A 25,682-nucleotide genomic window follows, 5' to 3' on the forward strand; every position below is an offset into this window, starting at 1 on the left:
ACACTATTAAAATTTTTGAAGTCTTGAATTTTAGTGTTTGAGAAAAAGCAGAATAAATTGAAACTGGTGGGGGGGTGGACTAGGGAGTTAAATAAGCTTTTAAGTTGGTACACTTCCTCTTTTAAAAAAAAATTGCATGTTCACTTGTTAACTCTCTTTGTGAGAGTTGTGAGTGAAGTCATCAGATCTTGCTTCACTATATGGGCAAAAATGCTAATGATTTAATCAACATTTATTTTGATGCTTTTGCTCAACTGCCTTTGTGCCCTTAAGACACCAAGTTAAGTGGTAAAATGTCTAGAAAATTCTTTAGCTCTCTTGACTGTGAGTTCAGTTTTATGGAGGAAATTCTGAGAAACCATGGGGCCCAGTGAATAAACTCAGATAATTCCTAAACATACCCCATCAGCAGTCCCTGCCAGACTCTCACTGCCCTGCCCAGCTACCCATCAGACTTGGCCCCGTGGACTTTTGGTCTCTTTTCTCATATGTTTTCTTGTAATGTCATTTTCTGTCTGATCACTTTCAAAGAATAAAACCCAGGGACTAGTCCCTCTGACAACTGCTCTAACAGTCTGGTTATAGAAAAAATTTTGACAGGTGTGTGTAGTTCATTTCTCAGAATAGTTCCCCAAATTATTGCCTCATCTCTTAAACTCACCTCACTAGACCAGAATCCTGTGAAATTGATGATGGTTTTCTCTCTTATTTACAAAAAGGAAGCTGGGGTTCATGGCGGGTAACTTGCCAGAGGTCACATCACCAGTGAGGGGTGGGACAGTGACGTGAACCCATCATTCCCAGTCGAGGTGCACTGTCTTTCTTCTAAGTTTGCTGTCTCGGTCACTCTCACCATTTCTGCCTGCCTCCTCCTTCCCCTGGTTGAGTCCTGGCTCGCTGCTTACTTGGTTTACCTTCTCTGACCTTGGATGTCCTCTCTGTAGAAGAGCAGCTCTGCTCTGAGGAGTGAGTGAGGGGAGGTGTGGATGTACCGTCTGTATGCCGTGGTGCGGCTTCCTTCTTTGCTCGTGCAGCCTCAGCCCTCTTCCTTAGTTACTCTCCTCTTGTCCCTGCTTCTTTTTGCTTGGAAAATGGGAAAAAATGTGAACAAAACGAAATTACATAAATACTGTAGTTCTGAGCTAGCTTTGTTCTGTAATAAAAATTAAGGGGCCATATCGGTCTTGCACACATGGTATTTAGTTTTAAATATAGATGTGTATATATACTGGCGATGGAAAGTTTTTTAGGGTGAAGATGTCTTAGCCCTAATTGATTACGACCAGTTTACGCCTTCTGGTTTTTTCCCAAACTCTTTATAAGATGCACATGTTCGTGTACTTGCAGATCTTTTCACCTGTAGAAAAATGGGACTTTGGATCACAACTCTTTTGATCTTGTTTCCTCCTCCCAAGGGTTCCTTAAAAAGAGTTTCTCCCCATTTTACTGGACTGAGGCTACAGTTAGGTCGGAGGTTCTTAGTTGGGGTGATTTAGCCCTGCAGGGGATATTTGGCAATGTGGAGAAACTTCTTGGTTAACATAACTGAAGAAAGAGTAAGTACTACTGGTGTCTGGTGAGTGGAGGCCAAGGATGCTGCTAAATATCCTTCAGTGCACAGAACAGTAAAGAATTATCCAACCCCAAATGTGAATAGTGCTGAGGTTGAGAAACTCTTAGTGAATGTAGAACTGAATAGAACACATGTGGAATTTCAATAAGTAAGAAAAGAAGAAAGCTGAGGGGATCTTTGTATGAAAGCCCATTACAAGTGTTCCAGCCATGTCTGGGTTACTTCCAAGTCAGTAAATGCCCCAGAGTAGCCTACGTACTACTTGGGGCATGGGTGTCTGTTGCCGCCAGGGCCTGGCCCAATTCAGGGACGATGAAGTTGGTCACAGGTTTTTTAAAATCGAGGAGCCCTCTTACAAGTCCTCTTTATAATCAAGAGCTTGTTAAAGCTGTCTCAGCATAGCTTTGGAAATGCTGCAGCATGAAGCAGGGTCTCTGTTCTGTGGCGATGCCTTCACTTGGATTAAAATATAATTTTGGGGCTTCCCTGGTGGCGCGGTGGTTGAGAGTCCGCCTGCCAATGCAGGGGACACAGATTTGTGCCCCGGTCTGGGAAGATCCCACGTGCCGCGGAGCGGCTGGGCCCGTGAGCCATGGCCGCTGAGCCTGCGCGTCCGGAGCCTGTGCTCCGCAACGGGAGAGGCCACAACAGTGAGAGGCCTGCGTACCGCAAAAAAAGAAAAAAAAAGAAAAAATATATATAATTTTGGAAAAAATTCTAATATGATTTACTAAAATTCCCTGAAACATTTAAAGTTGAGTAAAATAATTTTTATCGAGAAACAACATTAAAAGATACTTGTTTTGAGGGGAAAAAATAGTCAGAGATCATCCTATCCACATAAACAGGTTTTTACCTTTGCATACTCCCGTTCAGTCTTTGTCCTTGTGCTTGTATCTTTCTATAGTTTCTGTCATGGTGTACACATGCTATTTTACATGTGACTTTGGATCTTACATATTTTTCTATTTTTGAATATTAGCTTTCTGACTGATCATTTTTCTTGGCTGCATAATCTTTCCTGACCTGGCTTCTGGGAAGGAGCATAGGCTTTGGGGCTAGACCTGGGTTTTAGTTTTAGCTCTGCCTCTGACTAGCTGAGGAACATGGGGGAAATGCCTCATCTATCTGTGTTTGAGTTATTCTAACTGTCTGTAAGTGCAGATAATCGTAATACCTACTTTAGAGCTGGGAGCATTAAATGAGAATATGTAAAGTGCTTGGTGCAGCACCAAGCAAATAATAATAGCACATGAAACGGTAGCTGTTCTTTTTTTTTTTTTTAACATTTATTTATTTATGGCTGTGTTGGGTCTTCGCTGCGTGCGGGCTTTCTCTAGTTGTGGCGAGCGGGGGCTACTCTTTGTTGCGGTGCGCGGGCCTCTCATTGCAGTGGCTTCTCTTGTTGCGGAGCACGGGCTCTGGGCACCCGGGCTTCAGTAGTTGTGGCTCTTAGGTAGAGCGCAGGCTGAGTCGTTGTGGCGCACAGGCTTAGTTGCTCCGCGGCATGTGGGATCTTACCAGACCAGGGCTCGAACCCCTGTCCCCTGCATTGGCAGGCGGATTCTTAACCACTGTGCCACCAGGGAAGTCCTAGTAGCTGTTCTTAACATCAGTGTTATCATTGATGTGTTGCTCTCCCCACACCCCACCTTAGAATTCCATTCTGGAAAAATTCTTCTGAGCTGAAGAATAGGGCCAACTTTTTTGTTTTGTTTTTGTTTTTAAAGCCAGAATTTATTTCTATTTAAGAATGTTCAAGAGACTTTAAAAAGGCCCAAGGGCCCAACAGTGTCCGGGTTTAGTATAAGATCATACTGAGGTGGTGTCTGTTGGTTCCTCCATTGCTAAAGCCTCAATTTGATCCTGGTTGGTAAATGCCCTGATAATTCTAATAGTTGGGTAATGGTGATTTCCTCTAACTGGCATCTTTCATAAATGGCCGTCAGTCCATGAACGATGAAAAAAGCAATACCAGAAACAACCATTGATAGAAAGTTGTATGACTCAAGTGGAAAGCCACCACAGCAATTCCAAAAATCAAAATTATTAATCCAGTAATAAACAAACTGAAACGTTTGCAGATTCTGCTTGAACATCCTTCTTGCATTATTCTTTGAAACCAGGTCTTCTGATTACCAGCTTGAGTAGCTGAGATCATGATGAGTCTCATCTGGTATCAAATGCAGCTCTTTCAGAATAGAAACCAGCAAACACCTTTCAAGACAGATGCCAGAGGACAGCTTTTTAATCTAGTTTTAACAATGGAAATTAAACTCTTATTAATAAATCACAAAATCCTCATTTTAATGGCTGAGGAGATTGAGGCTGAGAAACGTTAACTACTCTGTTCATATTAATCCAACATTAGTATAAGGCAGCAGTTCTCAATAGGTCTGGGGACCCCTGGAGGTCCCCCCAAACCCTTTCAGGGTCCCAAAGGTCAACGATGTGGTCATAAAAATACTAAAACATTGTTTGTCATTTTTATTCTCACTCTTCTGAGTATACCGAGTAAAAAAAGCTCATTCAGATTCCACATTGCAGTTAACCTTTAAGAAATTAGTACTCATCAGATTTTAGTATTAGAATAGCTGCCGTTATCTGAAAAGGCCACTTCCTTCTCTTTCAGTTGTATATCTGTGTGAAGCTGGGTTCTCGTCATATACTTCAGTAAAACAACATTGTACAACAGATTGGGTACAGAACCAGATGAGAGAATCTAGCTATCTTCTTTCAAGCCACACAATAAAGAGATTTCCAAAAATGTAGAAACAGTGCTATTCTTCTCACTAATTTTTTGGAGGGCAAAATATAATTTTTTCATTTAAAAATGTTATTTATGCTAACATGTAATGGGCTTATCATTATTAAATGAATTAAATATTTGAAAAATTCTTAGTTTTAATTTCTAATATGACAAATATCAATAGAAATAACCTACATAAACAGAAAGAAGCTTTTTGCTGTCCTCAGTGATTTTTAAGAGTGTAAAGGGGTTTTAAGACTAAAACATTTGAGAACTGCTGCTATAAGGTAAAAAACAAAATGTAAAAATTTACCCAATATTCCACCATACAGAAATAACATCATTCCAGACCTCTCTCTCTACATAAATGCAGTTAAAGGTAGATTAAACTGAATAAAAGGACCAAATGGTATCGTATCATATATTTTTTTTTGGTATCATATATTTTTGCTAAAGACTATTCAGTTTTAGTTTTACTTGAATTTAACAGGAAGTATTAAATGGAAGGAATTGCTGACCTTGAGATGCTTTTTCCACAAGGAATATTAGTTTGTAAAAGATATCTCCAAGGATAAGAAAAAAAGATTATGAAAACCAATTTCTTACTACATATTTTAATTTTAGACCATATATTTTGAGACTCCGTGCTTGTGAAAGATGAGAAAGTTAGTTAGCACACCTTTCTATAATTCCTCCATTTGTTTAGTCTTGATTCTGTATTTAATTCAGTCCTTGCATTAGTCCCTTTGCCACAGCTTCACCATTCTGTAATTCTTTTTTATTTATCTCTTTATTTGCATGGTTTCATCGTTCAGTTGCTCCCTAAGAATTTGTGGGCAATGTATTATTTGAATTTTTGCATGTTTTAAAAAAATGTCACCTTCCTTTATACTCAAAGGGGACCTTTGGGTTAAGTCATTCTTTGCCCCAGAACTTGTAGATACTGCACCACTGTTTTTGGCTTTGACTGTTACTGTGAAGTCTGAATTCGAGGTTTTCTCCTTTGTATATGTGCCTTTTCTGCCTACATTCCCTTATTACTGAAGTTTTTGTATTGATTACTCATTTTTTTTCTTGGGGCTGAATAAGCCCTTTCATTTTGTATAGTGACACCTTTATTTCAGGAAAGGCTTCTTCTTGTTATAGTTATGAATGTTTTTCTTCTTTTGTCTTCTCTAAAATCATTTTATAGCCACCCCCACCCCCAATTTCATTTTGTGTGATTTCCTTTAGTGTTTAGTGCTTCTCAAAAATTAAGCAAGCGTAAGAATCACCTGGAGAGCTGGTACAAGCACAGCTTCCTGCCCCTGCCCGCCAGGTTCTACTTCAGTGGGTGTGGGTGTTGCCTGATCATTTGTATTTCCGACAAACTTCCAGGTTATGTTGGTGATGCAGGTCCACAGACCTCACCTTGACTAGCCCAGTAGTTTCAAATTTTTGGTCTTTGGACCTGTTTACTCTTTTTTTTTTTTAATTGAGGTATAATTGACATATAACACTGTTAGTGTTAGTTGCAGGTGTACAAAATAGTGATTTATGTATATTTGCAAAATGATCACCACAGTAAATGTAGATCCATTACCACACATAGTTACAAATTTTTTTCTTGTGAGAATTTATTTTACACTACTAGCAACTTTCAAATATACAATACAGTATTGTAAACTATAGTCACCATATTGTACATTACATCCCCAGGACTTATTTGTCTTACAGCTGGAAGTTTGTACCTTTTTACCACCTTCACCTGTTTCGCCCACCCTGGACCCCTTTATTCTTTTTTTTAAAAAAATTAATTAATTATTATTATTATTTTTTGGCTGTATTGGGTCTTTGTTGCTGCACACAGGCTTTCTCTCTAGTTGTGGTGAGTGGGGGCTCCTCTTCATTGCGGTGTGCGGGCTTCTCACTGCGGTGGCTTCTCTTGTTGCGGAGCACAGGCTCTAGGCGCCCGGGCTTCAGTAGTTGTGGCATGCGGGCTCAGTAGTTGTGGCTCGCTGACTGTAGAGCGCAGGCTCAGTAGTTGTGGCACACGGGCTTAGTTGCTCTGCGGCATGTGGGATCTTCCTGGACCAGGGCTTGAACCCGTGTCTCCTCCATTGGCAGGTGGATTCTTAACCACTGTTACACCAGGGAATTCCCTGGACCCCTTTACTCTTAAGAATTATTGAGGTCCTTAAAGAGCTTTGTGGGTTTTATCTATTGGTATTCAAACTGAGAAAATTTGGAAATATTTACTAATTCTTTTAAAAGTAACTGTGATGAACTCAGTGCATATTAACAAATAATACATCTTAATGAAAAATAACTTTTCCAAAGCAAACAAAAACACTTACTGAGAAGAGCGGCATTACATTTTTGTAAATCTCTTTAATATGTAGCTTAATGATAGATAGCGTTTGCTTTTTCTCTGTTGCTTGTAACTTGGCATGTAACCTCTGGAAAACTCCGTTGTACACTTGTGAGATAATAAAAGTGAAAAAGGAAAATAACATTCTTTTAAAAATAGTTTTGAATTTGTGAACCCCGAAAAGCATCTGGGGGCTCTCAGGGGTCCCTGGACCAAACTTTGAGAACTTCTGCTTTATGCTAATGCTTGGTTTTTTGTTTTTGTTTTTTGTAAGGAGAATTACTTAAATTGGTTTATAAGAGATTTGATAGTGTGTATCTTAAAAGCCTTTTGTGTTTCAGGCGACTTACTGAGTAACCTGTTGCAGAGTCCTAGTTCAGCCAAACTGTTGAATCAGCCAATCCCCATCCTTGATGTGGAGAGTGAGTATATCTGTTCCCTGGCCTTGGAGTGCCTGGCCCATCTCTTCAGTTGGATTCCTCTGTCTGCCAGCATCACCCCGTCCCTCCTTACCACCATCTTCCACTTTGCACGCTTTGGCTGTGACATCCGGGCCAGAAAGATGGCATCAGTTAACGGCAGCAGCCAGAACTGTGTGTTGGGTCAGGAGCGCGGCCGGCTTGGGGTCCTGGCCATGTCCTGCATCAATGAACTCATGTCCAAGAACTGTGTGCCTATGGAGTTCGAGGAGTACTTACTGCGTATGTTCCAGCAGACTTTCTACCTCCTGCAGAAAATCACCAAGGATAACAATGCCCACACGGTGAAGAGCAGGCTAGAAGAACTCGATGAGAGGTAATGAAAACAGGTGTGGCATCGGCTGTGCCCTGAGAATGGGCCTTGACTGTTTATCACGTTGTGCTGCATAGTGTCTGTAATCCTCTTTGGTTTCAGAATCTGGGGCTCCTGGTGAGGAACGGAGAGGTAGGTGTGTACCAGTAAGTCCAAGCTTAGCTGGAAGGGCTAGGGTGGTTAAGGGAAGCGAGTCGAGTTGGAAAAGTTGTGAATTGTGTGAATTGTGTAGGTTGGTTGTCTTCTTTGCCCGTCCACCTCCTGTCCTCCCTTCCACCCTTGTCCGCCCTCTCCTCACTCTTTGCCTGCAGGTCTGAGGTGGTGCAGGAACTGGGACCGCTGCTCATGCGTAGCCAAGCACAGGAGAGGAGGCCCGTGGAGGTACAGGAGTTACACTTGCCCTTCCTTGCTTGGTGTTGCTTGTTGGTTCTTCCTGTTTGACTTTTCTCAAGTGAACGTCGTGCAGTGTATAGGAATGTTGTCACTATTGTGAGTTTTACACTGATGACAAGAAAGGAGAGTTGTTAATGGGGCACACACCTGAGTTTCTTGGTTACTGTCCTCTTGAATGGCGCCTGAAATCACTTAGCCTCGCTTTATTAAGGACTCTTAGCAGATGGTCCCACAGTATGCTGAGGCATGGTCTCATTTATATTTCCCTTACAGATGATGTCATTTATGTATCTTACAGCTTTCATTAATATGATGCTACTGCTGTGTAAAAACAAAAGGGAAAATTGGAAGCTTATATTAAGAACATTATGTTGACTGTTCAGAGACTTTCAAACAGATAAATTGTATTGAATTAGTAAATATTTATAGATTGCCTGGCAGCAAAAGTTGTTAGTATTTTCATCAATTTTCCTTGGCTTGTTTTTGTTGTTAAGCTGTACAGAGTTAAGCCATTTCTTTTTCTTTAGAGTAAGCAGCAGGATATAAAGTCAGGTGCCTAAAGTTAAGACAGTTTTCCTGCTTTCTAAATTTAGCAATTTTAATAAGTTATTCTAAAGTTGAAAAAATTGATACATGAGATTATTTTGGTTTGGTTCATTGTAAACAAGCTTTGTGTGAAATTTTCTTTGTATAATCACAAAAGAACTCATAATCTGATATGGTAATATGTTGGTTTTATTTTTCATTATTTGGTAATAGCTTCCTATTTGAATTCAAAAACATCAGCATTGAGACACACAGCTTATATGTTTATATCCTTTCTAGCTTTGGTTAAGAAAGGCTGTATTTTCATATGTTTAAAAAAATCACAACAGTAACCCAACTGCTTGTACCAACCATCAGATATCAGTTGTTCTGACTTTTACTGTGGTGTAATGTTTGTTATGGCTTACATTTGGGTGGTATAAAAATGTCATCATGGATGATCTGTGTTCTGATTTTGTCACGTGTAACTTTTGTGCTCTTGGTTTTATATTTTAATCCTATGCTTCCTATTGCCCTGTGAAAGCTGAGAGGTGCCTGGAAGCAGAAAGGTGACATGAACAACACTGTGTGCTTGCTTCCTGGCTCTTGGGTCCCTTACCACTAATTCTAAACAGCTAAGTCCATTCTCGGTTGTTTAGGAGCTGCTTAACCAGGTTTCTTCCTCTCTTCTCCTCTACTGCCTTTTTTTCTAACTTTCTACTGCTCATTAGCACCTGTACCAGAAGGTGGGCAAGGGAAAGAAAATGAGGTGAAATAAAATTGGAGTTTTAGCTACTGAACAGTCTTGCTTGTATTCTTTAAAAAAATTGGGTTGGAGATTCAAATAAAATTGAGATTGTGTGGTATTTGACCCATGACTTCTCCTTATTCTTTAATGGGTGGTAGGGAATTGAGTGCATCTTCCTAAAGAGCAGCAAACTGGTTGATGTCTTTGAATAACCACATAAAAATGTGTAATAGGCTGAGCGAGGAATGAGGAGTTCCTGCTCTTGAGTATTAGTGATTGAAGGCCTCAGAGAAGTTTTTTTGTACTTTCCTATCTCTAAAAACAGTTGATTAGTGCCTTACTGTTTTTCAAGTATTTGACCCCATGATCCTTATCAAACAAATTATTATTATTTTTTTAAGCTGCAAATAAGCTTACCTGTGTGTGGCGGCCACACAGATTGGCCACCCTCAGGGTGCTAGGTCCCAGAAACAATATGGGACATTTTATTTATGGGCCAGTTTTGCTCTTCTGAGGAGTAGTCTTCTTCCCCTTTATTATCTCATACATCTTTGCTTTAAAAAAAAAAAAAACACAGCTTTTTGCAGTTAGGAGTTTCAGAATTGCTTTTAACCATCATTCAATATTTGGCTAAGGCCCAGTGTATCTTTTATCTTTTTTAATCTGTCTCTGAAATGTGGTTTATGGAGGTATGCCCATCTCATTTTCTAATCACCTTTTGGTATTTAGGAGCTTAAAATGACAGTTTCTGAAATGTGAGAGTGATGATGTGCTGTGTATTCAATAACAAAAATATCTTATCCTTGCAGCTGTGACCCACACTCTTCTGTGAAATGATATTTGAATACAAATGAATTGGGAATTCACTGTGATGTGAAAAGAAAGAGCACTGGATTGGGAGTAGATGGTAGTCCCATTCTTCTGTGAGCTGGCTGAGTGACCTTGGGCCAGTCACTTTATCTCTCTGGGCTTCATCTCTAAAATGATGCATCAGTAAATTGTCCTTGAGTCTTGTCCAGCTCTAACAGTCCTCCTCCCTTAGATTTGACATCACTTTTAGAATGGATTGGGACGTGCTATGTTTAATTAGCACCAGGAGCCAGAGGGTGGGGAAAAAACATGAACATTAGGTTGCAAGACTGAATATATCTTACCTGGATGCCATCCCTTTCCTATAGCCTTGTTTTGTTTTTGGGTTTTTAGCACATTCGTTTTAATATTTTGGCCTCCTAGCAAAGAAAACCAGCCCTCCAGACTTGCCACATTGAAATGACAGATCATCTGCCCATGGACCTTTTGAGTACCATTTCCTTTCACTTTAATTGGGTCATAACACTGAGTTAGAAAATATGAGGACGCTAGCTTATAAGATGCCTTACCTAGATAGTGTCTGAGGATTAAAGTTGCTTTTCTGCTATGTTTCAGGTGGTAATGGAATGAAGGGTTGCCTGACCTGTAGGTAATTGTTGCAGGCCTTTATATTTTTAACTGAAAATATATTTGTTATAAATCTGTATAGTTTTGTACTGAAAGAAATTTGGATTGAATTTGAGTTCTCTTCTAGGGAGGTGGCCGAGTTTCTCATTGTCACCTTTTGTCTTCTTGTCTTCTTTAGCTACATTGAGAAGTTTACTGACTTTCTGCGGCTCTTTGTGAGTGTTCACCTAAGACGAATCGAGTCCTACTCCCAGTTCCCTGTGGTGGAGTTTTTGACACTTTTGTTCAAGTACACATTTCATCAGGTAAAGCACTGGAACTGCCCATGTCTCTCTCTTGCCACTCAAAATGTCTACTTTGTTATTTTCAGGAGAAAGAACTTCTTTATTTTATTTGTCAAACATTTATATAGTGCTTACTATATGAAGATTAACACATTTATCCTTCATAACAACCCTATGAGGTAGGTATTATTATCATCCCCATTTTACAGATAAAGAAACTGAGGCACAAAGATAACCTGCTGAGGGTCATACAGTAAGCGGTGGAGCCAGATAGAGTCTGCTCTTAATCACTGTTATGTTGAAGAAGCAAAATATAGAAAAAGTCTGACGTTAGGGCCTTTAGTTCTAGTCTGTAACTGTCACTAAGACTACCCACAAGGACATTGTAAATAGTGAAGTTCTCAAGAGTTCAGTTTTGGTGGATCCAGTTGTTTCCCCCATTCAGCAAACGTTTTTTGAGCTTCTGTTGTGTTCCAGGAGTGAGGCCTATAACCCTTGTAAACAAAGTCCTTACGTTCACTGAATTTACATTCTGATGACTCAGTATTTTTTGTTTCTATATATATTTTAGCAGCTTTATTGAGATAACATTTACTTACTGTGCAATTCACCCATTGTAATTGTACAATTCAGTGATGTTCGGTAGATTTATAGACTTGTGCAGCCATCATCAGAGTCCAGTTTTAAACATTTCTGTCATGCCCTATCACTTGTGCCCATTTGTGTGTCTTTTTTTTTTTTTTTTTTTTGTGGTACGCGGGCCTCTCACTGTTGTGGCCTCTCCCGTTGCGGAGCACAGGCTCCGGACACGCAGGCTCAGCGGCCGTGGCTCACGGGCCCAGCCGCTCCGCGGCATGTGGGATCTTCCCGGACCAGGGCACGAACCCGTGTCCCCTGCATCGGCAGGCGGACTCTCAACCACTGCGCCACCAGGGAAGCCCCTGTGTGTCTTTTTAAAATAAGCTTTTTGGGGAGCTCCCTGGTGGCCTAGTAGTTAGGATTCGGGGCTTTCACTGGTGTGGTCCGGGCTCAATCCCTGGTCGAGGAACTGAGATCCTGCAAGCATTGCAGTGTAGCCCCCCCCCCCCAAAAAGCTTTTTGTTGAACTATCACACACGTATGGAAAAGCACATAAATCATACATGTGTAGCTTTGTGAGTTTTCCCAAAACGAACAAGACATGTGACCACCAAAGTCAAGAAGTAGAACATTACCAGCACCCCTAGAAATCCCCTCATGTCCTTCATCACTCCCCACCACATCCTCCCCAGAAGTAACCCCAGACCTGACTTTAATATCCCAGATGAGTTGTGCCTGTTTTAGAACTTCTCTAAATGGAAGCATACAATGTAGATTTGTTTTGTCTGACTTTTTTCATTCAACATTATGTTTGTGAGCTTCATCTGTGTTGTGTGTGGCAGTAGTTTGTTCTCATTGTTTTATAGGAAGTCATTAGAAAAGCCACTCCAGTGCTGATTTGGGCCACTTCCAGTTTTTGGTGGTCATGAATTATGTTGCAGTGAATATTCCTGTGTCTGCCTTTTGATGTACATACGTAGCTCTTTCTGTGTATGTTGGTATATTACCAGGAATGAAACTGCTGGGTCAGTGAGGGCATCTGATTTTACAAGCAGTCTTTTTTGGTTGTTTCAATCACTGATGTTGTAACTTAATGAGGCTAGAGGAGAGGTAAGGGTGGAGGCTGGGAGGGGTGTGTGTATGTAAAAGGGGATTTGGAAGGGTGCGGATGGAGGAGGAGGATCAAAGGTTAAAGAAGTGACACGATGTCTGATAGAGGGGCCGGTGAGTGCAGAGCAAGAAGGAAGCACGCTGATCTCACTAGGCCTAAGAAGGGATAGAAGAGGTGATGAGATATAGGAGGGTGAGGATGTAGGAGAGAAGCATCAGAAGTGGGAGAGATTTGAGATGGATCTGGAGAAATCTTAAAGGGGACCAGGAAAAAAGGAAGGATTTGATAGATACCTTTGAATAAGTGCAGCAGAAACGAACGAGAGATAAGGAGCCAGTGCTGGGGGCAGAAGGAAGGGTTTGTTTGGCAAACGGAATGAACCGTCTTCCGATTTTGCTCCATGTGTAAAATGGGACCTTTTTAGTATACGTGGTGTAGAAGAAAGCTAAAAAGTGCTTTGAAGTATGCATGTCTGATGCTTCCTTCTTTGGATGTGGACCCAAAAGTTCTGTGTTTGAGCTCTGGTTATTTCTGTTAGGTCTCTGTCCTTGGATAAGTCTTTTAAATTTCCTAGGGAGATAGACTGCAGTGGGCATCTTTCGGGTCTTTCCATATTCATCTTCTGTGATTCTTTCACTAGAATCCTACGGGTTCATTTTCCATTGAACCGAGAGTGGTGGTTTTATATATTTATATATGTTTTAATTACATACTGGGAGAAGAGATAGATTGGTCATGAGGCAAACAGCAAGCTTCTGTCTTCCTCCCTCACCAGCGGGTCACTGTCAGCTGAGCTCCCTGTGTTCTGCTGGCCTCCTGTGTGAGGACTTGCATTTCTGGGTGCAGACTCTGGGCTGTGTGGGTTGGTGGCCTCGAGGTGCAGGCAGAAGCCGATTCTGAGCACTGGCCAGAGGGGCAGGAACCTGGAAGGGGCTCCGGCGGAAGCTGCCCTTTGCTGGAGAGGCAGGGAGGGAGAAAGCTGGCAGGGCACACTCTAGGCCCAGGAGCTGGTAGTAAAAGATTTCTTTAGGATAAGGTTTAAGAATAAGAAATTAGGGCTTCCCTGGTGGCGCAGCAGTTGAGAGTCCGCCTGCCGACGCAGGGGACACGGGTTCGTGCCCCGGTCCGGGAAGATCCCACATGCCGCGGAGCGGCTGGGCCCGTGAGCCATGGCTGCTGAGCCTGTGCGTACGGAGCCTGTGCTCCACAACGGGAGAGGCCACAGCAGTGAGAGGCCCGCATACCGCAAAAAAAAAAAAAAGAATAAGAAATTAAATTGCTGTCAAGAGAGAGCTTTAAGTTCTCATCTGTTCATTAACAGCATGTTCTTCCTTTATCATAGCTAAGTTCTCTGTAAAGTGGGAAAATGTGTCTTTTCTCTTGTTTAGAGGGTTATTCTCAGTGTACTTTGCCTTTTGTTCCTACAATTCATGGAAATATTAATCCTGGTCAACATTTTTTTTTAATTTATTTATTTAATCTTTGGGTCTGTTGGGTCTTTGTTGCTGCGCGTGGGCTTTCTCTAGTTGCGGTGAATGGGGGCTACTCTTCATTGCGGTGCACAGGCTTCTCATTGCAGTGGCTTTTCTTGTTGAGGACCACGGGCTCCAGGCACGTGGGCTTCAGTAGTTGTGGCTCGCGGGCTCTAGAGTACAGGCTCGGTAGTTGTGGCGCACGGGCTTAGTTGCTCCGCGGCATGTGGGATCTTCCCGGACCAGGGCTCGAACCCGTGTCCCCTGCATTGGTAGGCGGATTCTTAACCACTGCGCCACGAGGGAAGTCCCTGGTCAGCATATTTTTAAAGAATAGTAATAAGATGAAGATGGTGGTAGTATCTTCCTGTAACCATTTCCTCTCTTCTGTTTATTTTCCTGCAGTTTTTCTTTCACCTAAGTGTCCTGCTACAGTCCCTCCAGCCACTAGTGCTCACCAGGTGTTTGCCTCCACCACTGCTGAGCCCCTGAGGTGTCTGTATAAACATATGGTTTCTGTCTTCCGGCTCCTTCTCTTGCTGTATCATTACCAATTCCTTCTTGGTCTTGCAGTTTCCATTTTGCCCCTTCTTCTTAAAACATGCCTGAGATAGTATGGCATAGGGGGAAGGGTCTGGACTGGGGCAGTCTTACGATCCACAGTCTAGTTCTGTTTTTGTTCTTTATCTTGTCACCTTGGGCAGATGACTTGACTTCTGGTTTCTTTGTCTGTGAAATGGGAGGAAGAAAGACATCTCTCCGCTTTCCAGGACTGTTGTGAAGATCAAATAGACCTATGCAAATCAAAACAAACCACTTGGAGAGAAGAGTAGCATCATTAGTTTTTTAAAGGAACTTGCCAGGATCTTTAGTGACTAACCAGCCCTGGAATCTGAAAAGTAAAAAATCTGAGTATGGGTACATTTTAAAAATGGGTCCATGAGGGCTCTGCAAAGTTGTATGACTCCAAAAGTGCAGTCAGCGTATTGCCTTTATGACCTTAGCAGTCTGTGCCCAGAGCAATTGTCAAAGGCCAGACTGTGGGCAGTGCATAAGGCCTCACAGTGGGGCCTGTAGAGATGGATGTGAATGGTAGTGTTTCAGGTCCTACAGAGGGTGTATTTGCCCAACTTATTTCCAGCCTTGAGCCACACAGTAAATCCTCAATTCAAACGCATGAGAAAGACATGTATAATTGTAAACTCCTTTGACATAGCCATAACACTTGGATTTATATGGTGGCTTTTCTCAAAAGCACCTCCACGTGCATCAATCAGTTATATTTTTTGGTGAGGGATCTGGTAGGTATTTATTTTCAAAGCAAGGAAGGGTGGCTGGGTGACCTCCTTACTGGAAGCACAGCAAGCCAAAGCCAGGACAAGACTACATCTCCTGGCTGCAAGTCAAGTACCTGTCCACAAGCTACCCATATTATTTCCACACGGCTTATTGTTTTTTCTGCTTATTCTTCTGGTTCATTTTGTGTTCTGAGGATGGCCCTGCCAGTGGTCCTGATTGAGCTGTAGCATAGCAGTCCAGTTCCAGAGCTGCCCTGTGGCTTGTGAGTGGGGTCTGCCACGTTTTTTTTTTTTTTTTTTTTTTTTTCTGTACACGGGCCTCTCACTGCTGTGGCCTCTCCCATTGCGGAGCACAGGCTCCGGACGCGCAGGCTCAGCGGCCATGGCTCACGGGCCCAGCCGCTCCGCGGCATGTGGGATCTTCCCGGACCGGGGCACGAACCCGTGTCCCCTGCATCGGCAGGCAGACTCTCAACCACTGCGCCACCAGGGAAGCCCCATGCCACATTTTTTAAGTTTACAGTTTTTCTGTCTCAGACTCAGCCTGGGTACACCACCACCGTCATTGGTAGTTATCTCTTGGACAAATTCCATACATGCCCTTGTAAACTTCTGGATTTCTTTGGCCCAGAGATGGAAGGAAACTGACTCAAGAAGATGATGGTATTATTTCTTTCCATATCTGATCCTGCCATCAAATATGTGGTTCAATGAAGTAATCACAAGTAAAGCCAAAGAGTTCTTGTAGGTAGCAAGAATTTGAGTGGATATATAAGGGATTGGGGGGCCACAGATGAAACTGAATATGTGTGAGAAGGACTAGATGTTGGAGAATATAGTGCTTGGATTTTGCATGAAATAGAATCTCAAGGCTCTTGAGAAAGTTGATCAGTGCAGTGGTCCAGGCACTAGGACCCTACAAAGACTTGCTCTTTTCTCCTTACTTTGTCCTTATCGACACCTGGTAAGAGGTTGCTATTAGCCTGTTTGACACATCTACTTTGCAGATGAGCTAAAGCCTGTAGGTCAGTCTGAACGAGCTCATTTTCAATCTGTTATGTAGGAAGACTGCAGATGTTACTTTCCTAATGTTCAAATGTGTAAACTTGTCACTTTGGAGCCACTGAAACTTAGTTTTGGTTTTGTAATAGTATGTAGTGGAAAGAGCATTGGCTGGGGTTAAATGGACCTGTTCCTACCCCTGACCTTGAACATATCTCTGGATCTCAGTTTCTTTTTCTCTAAAACAGATTTGAATTGGATGATCTGTAAGAGCTGTCCGCCTCACAGTCTCAGACTTTAAAACAGGTGTTCGCTCGGCTTATGTTGTAAATTGGTTTGCCCTGCATAGTACAGTATCTCCTTAATGATGTGTTCCATGGTACCCTTGTCTTGTTAGGTTCAACAGGGCCCAATCGTGAAGACCGAATAAAAGACACCAATTGTGGTTACCAAGAAGCCGAGGGAACCTAGGCTTATGGTTGTAGCATTCTGGTGTATGTAAACACTGGTGGGTGTGTTTCTAAGGAGTAGTTGCATTAAGTAATTTCATTGTCTGGATTTCTTTTGCACCATAGCCTACTCATGAAGGTTACTTCTCTTGTTTGGATATCTGGACGCTCTTTTTGGACTATCTGACAAGTAAAATTAAAAGCCGTCTGGGAGACAAGGAAGCAGTTCTCAACAGGTAAACCGCAGAAACATTTATAAGCAGAAATAAACATTTTTGTCAGTTTTTCTTGTGGCCTAAAGAGGCAACCATGCAGTCAGACCTCTTTAGTGAAACTGAGTCATGTAAGCTGTTTAGGTAGTAAAGCCATTGAGCATTTTCTTCTTTCTTCCCCTTAAATATCTCATTTTTTAAAAATACATTTTTCTGGTTAAAAAAGTAATATGTATTGTTAATTTTTTAGGTATGATAATGTTTTTGTGGTCCCCATCCTCCCCCATGGCCCTTATTTTAGAGATACAACCTGAAGTATTTATTGGATAAAATGATATGATATATGGGATTTGCTTTAAAATAATTCCCTGGGGGGCTTTCCTGGTGGCGCAGTGGTTGAGAGTCCGCCTGCTGATGCAGGGGACATGGGTTCGTGCCCCGGTCCGGGAAGATCCCACATGCTGTGGAGCAGCTGGGCCCGTGAGCCATGGCCGCTGAGCCTGCACGTCTGGAGCCTGTGCTCCACAACGGCAGAGGCCACAACAGTAAGAGGCCCACGTACTGCAAAAAAAAAAAAAAAAAAAAAAAAAATTCCCTGGGGATAGAGGGGGAAGTGGGTTGGCCATGTGTTGATAATTGGTGTTGAACTTAATTGATAGGAATTTGGGGTTCATTATAGCCTCACTCCTTTTGTATGTGCTTGAAAATTTCCCAAATAAAGTAATAAATACTTGTCAGGAAAAAAATATTTATTTTAAAAACTAGCAAAGATAGAAAAATATAAAGAAAAGTTATCTATAATCCCGCAGTCCAGAGATAGTCATTTTTGTACTTCTAATTTTATTTTAAAAAACAGAAAATGGGGAAATGTTTTTTTCCCCACGTTTCTCAAGCCCATTTTTTCTTGTTTGCAGGCAGAAAGTATGGTTCCTGTACACTGTGGTCGTTATATATCTAATTATTTGAAGCTAATATATCTAGAATGCTCAGCACATTACAGATGCTCAGTAAATAGTATTAGTGGTTGATGGTGGAGATAGTGAACGCCTCTCCCCCAGAAATGTGTCAAATGGAGGTGGTGAGGAGACCCCCCAACTGGGGAGAGTTGGACTGAGCCTCTAAAACCCTTTCCATTGCTGAGGTTTTATGTGTTTTTAAAATTTGAAACAGTATTTGCATTCCAAGTTTAGCATTTGCACTTTCATTCCCAAAACTATTTTTGTGATTGCAAAATAGCTTCCAGCTTGTTATGGTGTCAGGTCACATGTGGTTATGGGTAGTTTATTTGTGTGTCAGAAACCTTCTTACACAACAGTGGATCCTGTTTTTGTGAATTTGCCAACTGTGAGTAATTGTGTTGTTGAATGAGATTGTTCAAAGAAAAGACACTTCCGCCAAATTCTCTTTCTTGTATGCTGAGCAGTTGCATCCTTTGGTTCTGGGACTGTGCCTGATTTTGCTATATTTAAGTGGTAGATATTCTTTCATATATCTCAGGCTTGTTGGAAGAATAAACTGAGGACATACATGATTAATATGAAAATGCTTTTTAAAGCACAGTACAAATGTGCTTTAGGTGTGGAGAGTATGGTTCCATTGAGAAAATATATACTTGTGCAGACTGTTGCACCAATAGAAGGAGCAGTGGTGCAGTTTAAATTTCTTTTCTGCTTCATGGCAGCAGTGTTACTTTTGGTCAAGTTATATGGTAATCACATTTCCTCTTGCAAAATGAGCATACTAATACTGATACCTCTTTTGCAGAATGGCTAGGATTCAAGGAAATTGTATATAAAATACCTGGCACACTATCGATCACGTATTAGGCACTCAATAAATGGACATAGTAATGACTACACAGTAATAATAAGTAATAGAAGATGTTGCTGTTACTTGACTGAGGTGGTGACTGTGGAGTTAAATGACAGGGTCCCTGGATAGCAAAGACTTTCAGCCCACTTGCAGATATTGTCTTGCCTGCCTAGGCATCTGTCATCTGTTGTCACAGTTGTCAGTGGTTCTTGCTGACCACTTTAAACACTAGGGGTGGGATGATTTGGGAAATTGGGATTGACATATATACACTATTGATACTGTGTATAAAATAGACAACTAATGAGAACCTACTGTGTAGCACAAGGAACTCTACTCAGTGCTCTGTGGTGACCTAAATGAGAAGGAAATCCTTAGAAGAGGGGATATATGTATATGTATATACATTCATGTATATGTATACATATATACACTTTGCTGTACAGTATAAACTAACACAATATTGTAAAGCAACTGTACTCCAATTTTTAAAAAAAGCACTAGGGATTTTTCTCATTGATCATTTGATTATTATCCTAAATAAGGCTTTCTAATTTTTCATGACTTTTTTTTTTCAACATACATGTATAACACTTTCATGCCTTTAAAAAACAAAAAAACCCCAAACCTTCAAAGCTTGTCTGTGGTTTATGCTGTTAAATGGTAACCATCTTCTGGGGAACTGCTTGTCAGTCAGACACCCTCTAGTGGTCTAAGGTAGTAGACTACAAAGAAGGGTGTAGTCTGCTGAGGTGTGCAAAGAAAATAGTTGAACTTTAACTTAACATGTTTTTCCTTTCACCTCTTATGCTTACACAAGTGTGCACTGAAAAAAATTTATTCTTAAAATTTATTTATTTATTAAAATTATTTATTTTTAAAATAAATTTATTTATTTATTTTTGGCTGCGTTGGGTCTTCGTTGCTGCGTGCGGGCTTTCTCTAGTTGCGGCAAGCTGGGGCTCCTCTTTGTTGCGGTGCGTGGGCTTCTCATTGCGGTGGCTTCTCTTTGTTGCGGAGCATGGGCTCTAGGCATGTGGGCTTCAGTAGTTGCAGCACGTGGGCTCAGTAGTTGCAGCACGTGGGCTCAGTAGTTGTGGCTCGCGGGCTCTAGACAGGCTCAGTAGTTGTGGCGCACGGGCTCAGTTGCTCCGCGGCATGTGGGATCTTCCCGGCCCAGGGCTTGAACCCGTGTCCCCTGCATTGGCAGGCGGATTCTTAACCACTGCGCCACCAGGGAAGCCCTGAAAAAATTTTAAATGAAAGTCAAACCACTGCTCTAGGTTATATTAGAGATCCCAATATATTAGAGATACACTGTTTTGCAGAAGCAACTGATAAAGAGCACTGGCTACAGATAATTACCACATTCATTTTAATGAAGAGCATGTAAATGCAATCAAATGTTTTTCAACTGAGAAAATGTATCTGAAAGAAGTTGGGGGGCTTTTGTGGCTTGAGCCAGAATTTCAGAAGCAACTGATCTTGCAGGAAGTAGTCAAGAATGTTTTCTTGGTATCTTAAATGTAAAACGTAGGTGTGGTTAAGTCACAGAGACAGCATTCAGTTCCTGTCCCTTGTGGTTTAAAGGTTTTGCATCATTCATCACAACAAAGTGATAGGCATTGTAGGCTATGAATTTAGAAGCACAAATGTACATGGATTTATTTTTGGTCCTAGGAGCTTGGAAATTGGAGCTCTGCATGTTCCTTGTTCAGTGAGGATCCTCAAGAGTTTCTTGGTCAGAACTGGTGGGGACTTAGAGAACTTGAGTCCCAGTGTTAATGGAATAAATGTTCTGTAACATACCCAGCTGAACAAAATTGCTAATGGGGTTTACTGTTCAGGTTTGCCATTTTGAATCTGTGGTGTGGGAAGACCTAAATTTCAGTCTCCTTTTCTCCTCTTTGTACTTTGGGAATGGTTGTTCCTACTTTACAAGTTGTTGAGCAAATTAAATGAACCAGTGTGTGTAAAGTACCTTGGCTGACCGTAGGTGTTCAGTAAATAAGTATTGGTTCTCGTCCCTTTTCTCTCTCTCTCACTCCCTTCTCTCTATGCTTGTCAATGTGAAGGGAGACACCTGTGTAGAAACTTATTTTTACAGGAAGATGAGGAAACCTGAAGTGAGTTAAGCAACCTGAAGTTATTGAGTCATGTCCTGTGAACCCCTTTGTCATGAAAGTACTGGCAAGTGCTGGCCATAGACCTGCCAGGGATTCTGGGTGACTTTCAATTGGACTATAAACAAATGTGGGTAAGCGTGAGAAAAATTGCTGCCCTTTTTTTCTAAGTGGGTTTTTCTGCTAAATAGAGAGGAAGTGCCATTGTGACACATGGCATTTTGATACGGTTAATAGAAGGTATTAACTAGGGTTGTACCAGGGCTTCAGTAGCTTTCTAGCTCTTGCTACGAGAAATTCATGCTGTTGACTGCCCCAGAGAGCAAGGGAATGGAATCTTAGTTATTTCATTGAGTTGAAAAAGCTATCCAGGACTGTGCTTCAGTGCTTCATAGTTATCTGACTTGTAGTTTTGTTTATTTAGTCCCTGCGTGTTTATTCATTTGTTTGTTCTCTTGTTCTTTCATTCATCATATGTTTACAAACACCTACTATGTAGTCACCTTAATGTGTATAATTTTATTTAACTCTCAGAAGAAGTTGAGGTGCTTTTGGAATCACATTTGTGGCGTGAGCGACCCAGGTCTATGGGTGTATTTACATTGTATATTTAACCATGTGATGCTATAAGTTTCTCTCTGAGCACTGCTTTAGCTTCATCAAATTTTAATATGTTTTATTTTCCTTTCCATTCAATTTAAAATATTTTGTAATTTCTCTTGGGTTCCTCTTTGTTTTTTAATTTCCAAATATTTGGGGATTTTCCATATGTCTTCTCATTATTGTTTTCTAGTTGATTATGATCTGCAAACACATTTTGGGTGATTTCAGTTCTTTTCAATTTGTTAAGGTTTGTTTTATGATCTAGTCTTCTTGGTGGTTGTTCATTGTGCACTTGAAAAGAGTGTGCATTCTGCTGTTGTTGTGTGGAGTGTTCTAGATATGTCAGTTAGGTCAGGTTGGTTGATGGTGTTCTATATGTTGTCTTTATCCGGTTTGTTCTATCAGTTACTGAGAGAGAGGTGAATTCTCCCAGGCATAATTGTGGATTTGTCTACATCTCCTTTCAGTTCTATCAGTTTTTGCTTCATTTATTTTGAGACTCTGTTGTTTCACACAAGTTTAGTTTTCCTTTTCAATGTATCTATTGAGTGTTTGACTATATCTCTTTATGTGAGTTTTTTAAGTGGTTGCTCTGTATATTAAAATACATATACGGGCTTCCCTGGTGGCACAGTGGTTGAGAGTCCGCCTGCCGATGCAGGGGACACGGGTTCATGCTCTGGTCCGGGAAGATCCCACATGCCGTGGAGTGGCTGGGCCCGTGAGCCATGGCTGCTGAGCCTGCGTGTCCGGAGCCTGTGCTCCGCAACGGGAGAGGCCACAACAGTGAGAGGCCCGCGTACCGCAAAAAAAAAAAAAAAAAAAAAAAAAAACATATGTGTATATATACATATGTGTGTATATATATATATATATATTTAATTTTTCACGTTAACATACTACCACTTCAAGTGTGATATAGGAACCTCATCACCATATAGATCTTTTTGCCCTCCCTTCTTTGTATTGAGGTTGCCATATATTTTACATCTGTGTACATTGAAAACCCCATCAGACAGTGTTCTGTTTTTGCTTTCATCCAACATTCATATTTTAAAGATCTTAAGAGAAACAATAAGCAATCTGTTGTATTTACCAAGAGATTTGTCAGTTCTCTTGCTTTCCCTTCATTCTTGAAGTTCCAGGTTTCTTTTTCATTATCCTTTATCTTCTATTTTAATCAGCTCGGGGTGCCATAACAAAATACCGCTGACTGGGTGGCTTAAACAACAGAAATTAATTTTCTCATACTTCTGGAGACTGGAAGTCATGGATCAGGGTGCTGGCAGATTTGGTTTCTGGTGAGGGCTCTCCGTGGTTTGCAGACGCTGCCTTCCCTCTGTGACCTCACATGGCCTCTCTTCTGTGCATGAACAGGGAGTGGGGGAGAGTGAGCACACTCGCTCCTACTTCCTCATGTCTCCTCCTCTTCATATAAGTGGATTAAGGCCCGCCCCACCCTTATGGTCTCACTTAACTTTTATTAACTTTTATAGGCCTTGTCTCCAGTACAGTCACACTGAGAGTTAGGGCTTCAGCATGTGAATTTATTTATTTATTTATTTAAATAAATTGGGTCTTCGTTGGGTCTTCGCAGCATTGGGTCTTCGTTGCTGCACACAGGCTTTCTCTAGTTGCGGCGAGTGGGGGCTACTCTTCGTTGCAGTGTGCGGGCTTCTCCTTGCGGTGGCTTCTCTTGTTGTGGAGCATGGGCTCTAGGTGCGCAAGCTTCAGTAGTTGCAGCACACAGGCTCAGTAGTTGTGGCACACGGACTTTTAGTTGCTCCAGGGCATGTGGGATCTTTCTGGACCAGCAACTGAACCCATGTCCTCTGCATTGGCAGGCGGATTCTTAACTGCTGCGCCACCAGGGAGGTCCCTCAACATAGGAATTTTGAGTGGACACAGTTCAGTCCAAAACACCTTCCAGCTGATAGAACCTCATGGAGGATGGTTATAATAGCTGCTTTAAAAATCTTCGATAATTCAACATCTGTGTCATCTGTGATAATCTTGATTTTCTTTCCCTTGACAAATGTTCAGTGTCTCCTTTGTTTTGGTATGTCAGTTAATATTTTGTTGTTTGTTTTTTTTAGGCCGCACCGTGCGGCATGCAGGATCTTAGTTCCCCGACCAGGGATTGAATCCGTGCCCCCTGCACTGGGAGCTTGGAGTCTTAACCACTGGACTGCCAGGGAAGTCCCTGTCAGTTAATATTTGGATCCCTTTACCTGTTGTTCTACCAGCCTTAGGCATGGCTTCCATCTCCACAGTCACCTTATAGTCAAAGATGGATGCTGAATCTAGACATCACACCTGTGATTCAGGCAGCAGGAATAAGAGGGAGAGGTTAGACAAAAGAAGCTTTCCCAGAGGTCCCACCAGATGACTTCTTTCCATGTCCTTGACCACTGAGACAACACAGATGATAACTGTGGGAAGCAGCTCCACCACTAGGGCTAGCGGTACAAAGGAAAGAGGTGTTGGTGTCATTAAAATGTCAAATATCAGAGGGACGGCCCCCATGCTGCTAGAGCTCAGATCTCTGAGGAGAGGGTATCACCCAACTGCCACAGGAGCTCAGAGGAGAGGCCCCAGGGAGCTGGGACTTAATCCTTTGAGGAGAAGATGTAACCTGGCTGCTGCTAGCACCTCTGAGAGTTCGTGATGGGGCTGGTTTGGGGAATGTGGAAGCTGGAACCAATTATTACTGCCAGGTGACCATTGTTGGGGTGACACTGGCCAGGTCAGCAAGCCCACAGGAAGAATGGGGTCCCTTTGCCCCTCCTTCTGCCTTCCAGTTTTCCTCCAGTGCCCCTGTTGACAGAGCCTAACAGGCAGAGGAGAAATGTGCGTTGTGTAGTCTGAGTCCCAGCATCACAAAACGTGGAGAGTGGACTGGCACTGAGAGCTGAATAACCAGCGTGGCTGGTTTGCCTTGTGAGTAAGACGAGGTCTGAACTTCTTGTAGAAACATTTCAGGACAGGCAAGCATTCAGGCTACTTGATTTGTTCTTGAAAATTAGTGGTTTGTTGGCCCTTGTGGTAGCAACTGTCACATAGAACTATGGTGTCTTCTGAGTTAGGTTCTTATCACATGTGGGAAATATCCAAGCCTAGGGCTCCACATGTTTCTTTGAGAAATTATTCTTAGACATAGATCAAAGGGTCATTGTTCCCTTAGGCTTTTTCCATCTCTCCTTTTAGGTTTTAAGTGTTCTTACAAATTGACTAGAATTGAGGTTTTCTGGAGTGGGTGGAGCAGGCTCCAAGCCTGTTGGTGGTTTATGTGTAGAGAGAAGAACATGACATGTTGAGTTAGGGAGCTCTGGGTTCAAACCAGCTAGCTTTGTGACCTTGGGCAGTTTATTTAGCTTCTGTTAATTGTAGTTTCCTCATCAGAAAAGTACCGATAATACCACCTACCTGTCACAGTTGTTAAAAGGACTGAATCATTGAATTAATAGATATTTATATATAGTACTTACAATTCTCAGGGCAACCACTGAGAAAAAAACTTTAAAAATATTTGGTAAAAGAAATGGCAAGGGAATTAAAATAGCACACTAGAAAATATCTATTTAACACAAAAGGAGGCAGTACTGGAGGAATTGAGGAAGAAAAGATATAGAGAAAACAAATGGCAGAATGGCAGAAGTAAGTCCTTCTTTATTGGTAATTACATTAAATGTAAAGGATTAACTTCTCCAGTTAAAAAGCAAAGATTGGCAAAATGGATTAAAAAACATGATCCAACTACATGTTGTTCAAGACACAACATGTGTCTTGAATTTTAGACACAAATAGGTTTAAAGTAAAAAGATAGAAAAAGATATTCCATGCAAACAATAACCAAAAGAGAGCAAGGGTAGCTATACTAATATCAGACAAAACAGACTTTAAGACAAAAATTGCTACCTGAGGCAGAGAAGGACATTATATAATGATAAAAGGTTCAATCCATCAAGAAGGTTCAATCCAGTATGTTCTGTGCCTGGAACATAGTTAAATAAATAAACAAACACCCCTGCTACTGTTCCACTCTCACATAGCACTTGCAAAACCATAAACTAAGTTTAGTTTAGATGCTTCTTGTGTGTGGTGATCCAACACAGACACCATTCCCTTCACAGTACAGGAGGCTTTTTTGAAATCCTAGGCTAAAAGCCT

General features: G+C 41.6%; 1 protein-coding gene across 4 annotated transcripts in view; it reads left to right on the top strand.

The window, feature by feature from the left end:
* XPO6 (exportin 6) overlaps positions 1-25,682 on the top strand; it is a 121,977-nt gene that overhangs the window by 48,111 nt on the left and 48,184 nt on the right. For all 4 annotated transcript variants that reach the window (XM_027126548.1, XM_027126550.1, XM_027126549.1 and 1 more), the window contains 3 exons: positions 7,014-7,467; positions 10,746-10,872; positions 16,889-16,998. In XM_027126548.1, the coding sequence (XP_026982349.1) occupies positions 7,014-7,467; positions 10,746-10,872; positions 16,889-16,998 (691 nt within the window). The remainder of the gene's footprint in view (positions 1-7,013; positions 7,468-10,745; positions 10,873-16,888; positions 16,999-25,682) is intronic.

The sequence above is a fragment of the Aethalodelphis obliquidens genome, unplaced genomic scaffold (assembly GCF_003676395.1).
Source record: "Aethalodelphis obliquidens isolate GAN/ISIS:26980383/991018 unplaced genomic scaffold, ASM367639v1 scaffold30, whole genome shotgun sequence".
Lineage (NCBI taxonomy): Eukaryota > Metazoa > Chordata > Mammalia > Artiodactyla > Delphinidae > Aethalodelphis > Aethalodelphis obliquidens.